Source organism: Apis dorsata, unplaced genomic scaffold (assembly GCF_000469605.1).
Source record: "Apis dorsata unplaced genomic scaffold, Apis dorsata 1.3 scaffold_787, whole genome shotgun sequence".
NCBI lineage: Eukaryota > Metazoa > Arthropoda > Insecta > Hymenoptera > Apidae > Apis > Apis dorsata.
The window spans coordinates 259,340-266,719 of record NW_006263931.1 but is presented as its reverse complement, the minus strand read 5'-3'; the positions used below and the strand labels follow the sequence as shown (position 1 = coordinate 266,719).

Here is a 7,380-nt window from a genome sequence, read left to right as displayed (position 1 = left end):
AAGTATATATATTTTATTAAAATTTAAATTAAGAATTTTCATATATAAATTGTTAAGATTTTAATTAGAAATTAGATAAAATAAATAGAATATTTCGATATTAGAATAGATAAATATTAAATGTTTTGATTTAGAAAAACTTACTTTATATGGATTATTAATCATATAAATTATATGGTAAAAATTTATAATGATTTTATTCTTTTTTTTCGGAATATACTTGTCTTAATAATATTATTTATATAAAATTTAAGTTTATTTTAATAATTATATTAGATAAATTTTTAAATTTTCAAAATGTATAAAATGTATTTATATAATAAAAGATGATAGAATTAATTGTTATCAATTTTCAATTATGAAACAATTTTTTTTACATTTTTATCATAAAAATCTATAAAACTAAAGTTAAAATTATTAATTAAGATTAATAATAATAAATTAAAATTGAAGATACTTAAGATAAAAAAATATTTTATTAAAAAAGAACAAAATATAATATTTTCATTTATTTAATCGTAGAATGGAATTTTTAGTCTGAACTTTCACATCTGTTTCATTTTGTGACATTTGGCAACAGCGTAATCAAGAGTAGAAAAGGGAGAATACAACGGAAGTTGGTATGTAAGAAAGATAGATTCAACAAACATAACTCATCATTTCTTTGAAGCAGGAATGTAAATGCTTTACGAATTACATTTATTATATAGAGTATTACTTTTTATGTAAATTATTTAAATAGTATTTCATATTTGAAAAAATAAATCACAAAAAGTATAATTTCATATAAATTTAATTAACTTATATAAATGATTAATAATTATGATTCGTGAAATTCAGTCTGTTATTCTAAATATTTTATTTTTAAATTAACAATATTTAATTTAATTTTTAAATTTTTTTAAAGAAATATTATATTCCGATGATTAACAAAAATAGAAATATATTATAAATATAACATACCTATCAAAATAACTGTAAAAGTAAAACACGCACTTTGTTTTCACACATACACACACAACTTTTATACCAATCTTTAACGTCGACCTCCGACGTTGTTACTGAAGCGTATGCAAGCGAGGGAGGTTATTCGGGAATACGACACAAGTAAGCCTCACTACATGCGCCATCTAGTGATCAAAAGGAACTATCTATAAACTAATGGTTATGATGAATATTTGAATCTCAATTTTGAAACAAATCGAAATTATTTAATTTTGAATTACATTAAAAATTTTAAATGTTTTAATATTATTAGAAAATAATTTTGTATCATTATTAGAAATATAATACAATCTTATTTTATTTAATTTATTGAGATATTACTTAAATCACGTGAAAAATGAATCATCCTGTTCTTTCATTAATAATTAATAAATCTAATTATTAAAATAATCTTTAACAATAAGATAATAAGTTAAGATAATAAGTTAAAAAAGAATATGCACAATTTATATGATTAAAATCATGGTATATATAATTGCAATTATAATGAAATAAAATCATTTCATATTTATTAAAAAAATTAATTAGAAATATTAATCAATTTTACATTTTTAAGTTTTATTGTTGTCAATATTATTAATAAGAATAACATTATATTTTTTTTGCAATATTTCGTTATTATTATAATAATTTTATTATTATTCTATTATTATTATCAAATATGTTACATTAATTTTATAAATGAAAAATCTAAAAATGAAATTGATTTTTAATTTTATTATAAAAAATTAGTATATACGAAAATTGAATTATTTTGTTTAACAGTATTATATTAATCATTATTTTTATATTATCATATTAATTAATATTATAATATTATTATATATTATAATATTACATATATTTTAGAAATGAAATTAAAAAATAGAATACTGATAATATATATTTTTTCTTTCATAAGAGGTGATTTTCTCAAATGTTTAAATGTTGCAATTCATATTTTTATATTTATTGATTTAAATACTTTTTTGTAAGGAAAAATTAAAAAAAAACGAGAAATACATCTTTTGTCAAATATTTTAATAATTGCAATAATAATATATAACAATAACCATTGTATTTAAGCTCTTTTTTTATTTTTTTTTGTTTGATACAATAATATAACCAAAACATAATAATAATAAAGATTATTATTTATATAGATATTTTTACTCACATATCAATTTATGCGTAAAATTAATAATATATAATTTTTCAAAATTTTTTTTCCAAGAATATTAATATAGTAAAATATTTTTATATTATTCTATTGTTATTTGTTATTTAATTTAAATTATGTTATATACATTTAAATTTATATAATTTATATGAAATATATATTTTTTTAATATGAGATAAAAATATATATGTATATCATGTATAAAATTATTATATGAATTATATATGAAATATATTTATATGAAATATATATTTTTTTAAGATGAGATAGAAATATATATGTATATCATGTATAAAATTATTATATGAATTAGTATGTAAATTTATTATAGTTTCGAAAATTTATTATTTTAATTTTTTTGTAAGAAATGAATTATAACATTTTACATTCGGTATGTTTGTGTATAATTTAATTTTATTTACATAAAATATATTTTAATTAATATAATATAATCTTGAAATAATTTTTTCTATTGTTTGCTATATCATTTAATGTTTTAATAATGAATCAATGAAAGATAAAAGACATCATACATAAAAAATATAATTAATTATGAAAAAAATGTTAATATATTATTTATAAATGCATTTATTAATATTTTCTCTCAATACTTTTTTGTATTTAATAAAAATCAAATAATTTTAAAATTATAATATTATACATTAAAATTATTATAATGTAATATATATATTTAATTTGTCCTTTAAAAAATGTATATTTAATTCACCAATTAATTTAACAACTATTGATCTATAATTAATTTACAGTTAATTAATTTATATGACAATTATTACAATTGTTGACTAATAAATAATTATATCTTATCTTATCTTATCAATATGCTAGATATTAGTTTAAGATATTGTATTGTATGATTATTGTACATATTGCATATTGTATATTATATATTGCTATATATAATTTATATATAATTTATATATATAATATATAATATATATATAATTTAAAAAATTATATTTAGCATAAAATAATTCGTGTAAAATTAAATTTAATAACTATTATATAAATATAAATATATATGAATATAAAGTTATAAAATTTTATTTATCTAAATATTTATATTAATATTTTTTTAATTTTAATTTTTAATTAGTTAATATGATATACTTATCAGTAATGTATATTGAAAGAATTTTATTTTGCTTAATAAATTTATATCATCATTTTCTGAAACTCTTTCATAGAAGTAACATTCACATTATCTTTTTCTTTTATTTCATTCTATTTATTGTGAATGTCATTTTTAACTCAAGTGATAAATATCAATTCTTGGAAAATTTATCTCCACAAATAACTGATAATATATTGATAGTATATAAATTAAACTAAAAAATCTATCAAAAAAAATCGCACAATAATCACTGTAATTATTAAAAGTAGCAACATAATATTCTATTTAATAAAAATTATTATGTTTCAATTATTCAATAATATACTTGATATAGTTTTAATCTAATACAATTAAATCATTTTTTTTCTTTTCTTTTCTGTTTTTTTTTGTCTACAATATAATTGATAAAATAGATATAATTTTTACGTTTTAAATTTATATAAATTTAACAATATATTTATTATTTGCTATATAATTTATGATAGAAATGTACGAACAATAGCTTTAATTTCTTGTCTACACATTAGACAATATGTAAGAGATGGTGCACAATAAACACAAGTTGCTAAATGTCCACAAGGTAAAAATACAATAGCTATTTCTCGATCCATACAAATTTTACATAAGCGAGCTTCTTTTAATTTTCTATTTTCTTCTTCTAAAGATGCTGAAACAATGGATAATATATTCTTTTTATTAATTATTAATTATATCTTTAATTAATATCTAAATGTATTTTAATTAAAATATAATAATTTATTTTAAAATTTATTTAAATTTATTATTATTATATTTAATTATATTAAATTTATTAAATTTTATTTTATATATAAATTAGTGATTTTATAATTATAATCTTTCTGCTAAATATGATGTATTTTAACATAAAATTATTATCATTACTTACTAATTTCCTTGAAGTTAATATTTGTCTTTCTGTTAGCTGTATTATTAAATACCTCATTTTCAATTGAATGTTCTTTATATTCATTTTTTTTCATATTATTACATTTTTCTATATTGTTTGTTTGTTCCCTATTCCCATATGATTTTAAAAACAATAGTTAATTTTAGTTAGTTAATTTTAAAAACATGAGATTCAACTTTATTTACTAAATGATTTACTAACTTTGTTGATTCTTCCATAATTTGCCCACAAAGAACATCTTCTATAAGTTGATCAGGATGTGTGTATGGTATTCCTACTTCCTCTATTCGTTTTTGCAAAGCTCTTTTTATTTTATCCATATGTAATCCAATTTCTAAAGCTATCTAAACATGAAAATACTATGTATAATAATAATAAATATATTTTGAAAGTTATCAAATACAAAATACATAATACATTACTGTTACTAATGGACTCTCTAATAATTTTTTTAATGTTGCTTCTGTAATTTCTAGTGAAGATGAAGAAGTACATGACATTTCAATTTTATCTATATTTTCGTCTTCTGTTATACCTTCAAAAATCTATATAAATATAAAATCTAATTTAAAATTTTTAGAAAATATAATATAAGTGTAAATTGTGTAATATTTACTTACTGATTGATCTAACGGTGGTCTATTATTAATGCATTGTTTGATAAATTCTTGTCCCCTTACAAGATTTACAAATTCACATTTAGGAAACCATTTTGCATGTTCAATCCATGCATCATCTGTTGTTTCCCAATTTCGTAAGCCACCATCACAATGAAAACATCTAACATGATCACCATATCCTATTATAATATTTTAATACTATTAGTTTAATATTTTAATACTATTAATCTAATTTATTAGTTTAATCTATATAAAATTATTAAATCTTCATTTTATATTTATTTGTATTATATTATATTTTATATTATACCATCATAATAAAATCCTGCACTAGCTAATATTTCAGGAGTTTGTTTAATATTTTCTGGCCAACCATTAAAAGTATGTAATCTTCCTTCATATGTTGCACAATCTTGTTTTTTAGGAGTTGTGTGTGTTTGTATTCCTAAGTCCAAAAGATTTGATGTTGTACCAGATATTAATTTTACATTACTTAAATATAAATTATCTATTAAAAGAAATGTTAAAGTAAGAAATAATTAAAAAAAAGAATAATCTTTCTGGAAAAATAATTTTTTTATATATAAATACCATCTTTATCTTGATGAACATAAAAATTACAATCAGGAAAATATTTTCTATGTTTTTTATTTGGATCATCACCAAGCTCCCATTTTTTTAAAATACCTCCACAATATATACATTGTACCTATAAATAATATAAATTATATAGAAATAAAAATATAATGTTATAATATATAATATTTAAAATATTCTCAATTCTGTATATGCAAACACACACGCATAATATATATTACGTATAATAAATATTATTATTTATTTTTTTAAATTCATTATTACTTCATCATCATGTTGAAGATAATAAAATCCAGCTTTGGCAAGATTTTCAGGTAATACAATAGAAGAAAGTGGCCAATTAATAAAAGATTGTAACCTATGTGACATGATTTTATATTTTTTTTGAGATTCTTTGTATTGATAAGAATTTGTAGATTGATATTCAATTATATTATTTTGTGATATTTCTGTTGATGGTGATGCCAATTCATTATTGTTAATTGGTATTAAAGGAATATTACAAGTACTAGAAGGATTTTGAACAAAAGAACAATTAGGTTCAGCTAATCGATGACGAACTATAGCTTGATCACCATAATTCCAATCAGAAATTTTTATTCCACATAAAAAACATTGTACTTCTAAACCATGTCCACTATAATAAAATCCAGCTTTTGCTATTCGAGCAGCATCAACTGCAGCATTTGCTGGCCAATCAGTAAAAGTTTGTAGTCTATTTTCTTCAACATTCATTTTCGAAATTCATTTATATTTATATATCAATTTTATTAATAGGTCAAAAAATTAATTAAACTTTAATATATTTGATGTAGGATAAATGATCATTATATTTTATATTAGGAACTCAATTATTTTAGAAATATAAAAACATACTGGTTTAATATAATAATCATTTAAGTACATGTCATATCACAAAGTATAGATTAACTGACAAAGTATAGAAATACACTATATTTTATCTTCTATATAATTAAAAACTTTTATTTCTACGCTTGCGCAAAAGTTAGGATTTTTTTATTAGGATCTCTGTTTAATTCAGATTTTTATTTAATATATTTTTCTAATATTAAATTTAAATTAAATTAAAATGATTATCATTTTATAAAAAAATTTAATTTATAAAACATGTAAAATATTATATATATATATATAAGTTGAAATATAAGTTGAGAGTTTAAGCAATTAATTGTATCTTAGATACAAGTTATAAGTCATAATAAATTGTTATATTTTTTTAAAATGCTGATATTAAAAAATATAAATAAAGTAAGTTTTTTTGTAAAGTTGAATATTTATAATAATTTACAATAATATTTATAATAAAATTAGTTTTTGATAATTAATTTCTAAATGAATATTATATATATTATATATATATATAATTATAATGATGATAATTTTATAATTTTTTTCTTTCTTTTATTACCTACATTTAATAAATAACTAATATATATAACTAATATATATATAAATAACTAATATATATAACTAATATATATATAAATAACTAATATATATAATCTATATGTTATATATAATCTATATGTAATTTGCAAAAATTTATTTAAAAAAAATAAAAAGATTTTTTATTGTTTAGCAGTTTTTTTTTCATGTTTAGATTTCTTTGATCAACCAACGATTGTATAGCTCTAAAATAAAATTAAATGATGTCGTTATAGTTAGTGCAACTAGAACACCTATGGGATCATTTCTTGGAGAGTTATCTGGTTTATCTGCACCAAAACTTGGAGCCATAACTATACAAGTATCCATTTCTATTTTATATTAATTAAAATAATAATAGAATTGTTGTAGATAAATAATATATAATTTCAATAGGCAGCAGTAGAACGAGCTAGAATTCCCAAAGATAAAATTACAGAAATATATATGGGAAATGTTTGTCAAGCTTTTTTGGGTCAAGCACCAGCAAGAC

The 7,380-nt window shown here is 18.0% G+C and overlaps 2 protein-coding genes across 2 annotated transcripts in view; one reads left to right on the top strand and one right to left on the bottom strand.

Annotated features, from left to right (window-relative positions):
• The window catches only part of LOC102673264 (death-associated inhibitor of apoptosis 2), an 8,995-nt gene extending 2,652 nt beyond the window's left edge, over positions 1–6,343 (bottom strand). Inside the window, exons 1-9 of the mRNA XM_006622876.2 lie at positions 5,706–6,343; positions 5,436–5,553; positions 5,155–5,352; positions 4,845–5,023; positions 4,647–4,769; positions 4,426–4,568; positions 4,204–4,331; positions 3,776–3,963; positions 964–1,055 (exon numbers count right to left, since the gene is read on the bottom strand). Of these exons, the coding sequence (XP_006622939.2) occupies positions 964–1,055; positions 3,776–3,963; positions 4,204–4,331; positions 4,426–4,568; positions 4,647–4,769; positions 4,845–5,023; positions 5,155–5,352; positions 5,436–5,553; positions 5,706–6,176 (1,640 nt within the window). The 5' untranslated portion in view covers positions 6,177–6,343. The remainder of the gene's footprint in view (positions 1–963; positions 1,056–3,775; positions 3,964–4,203; positions 4,332–4,425; positions 4,569–4,646; positions 4,770–4,844; positions 5,024–5,154; positions 5,353–5,435; positions 5,554–5,705) is intronic.
• A 217-nt stretch (positions 6,344–6,560) lies between these two features.
• The window catches only part of LOC102677450 (acetyl-CoA acetyltransferase, mitochondrial-like), a 5,521-nt gene continuing 4,701 nt past the window's right edge, over positions 6,561–7,380 (top strand). Inside the window, exons 1-3 of the mRNA XM_031513891.1 lie at positions 6,561–6,710; positions 7,063–7,209; positions 7,284–7,379. Of these exons, the coding sequence (XP_031369751.1) occupies positions 6,684–6,710; positions 7,063–7,209; positions 7,284–7,379 (270 nt within the window). The 5' untranslated portion in view covers positions 6,561–6,683. The remainder of the gene's footprint in view (positions 6,711–7,062; positions 7,210–7,283; position 7,380) is intronic.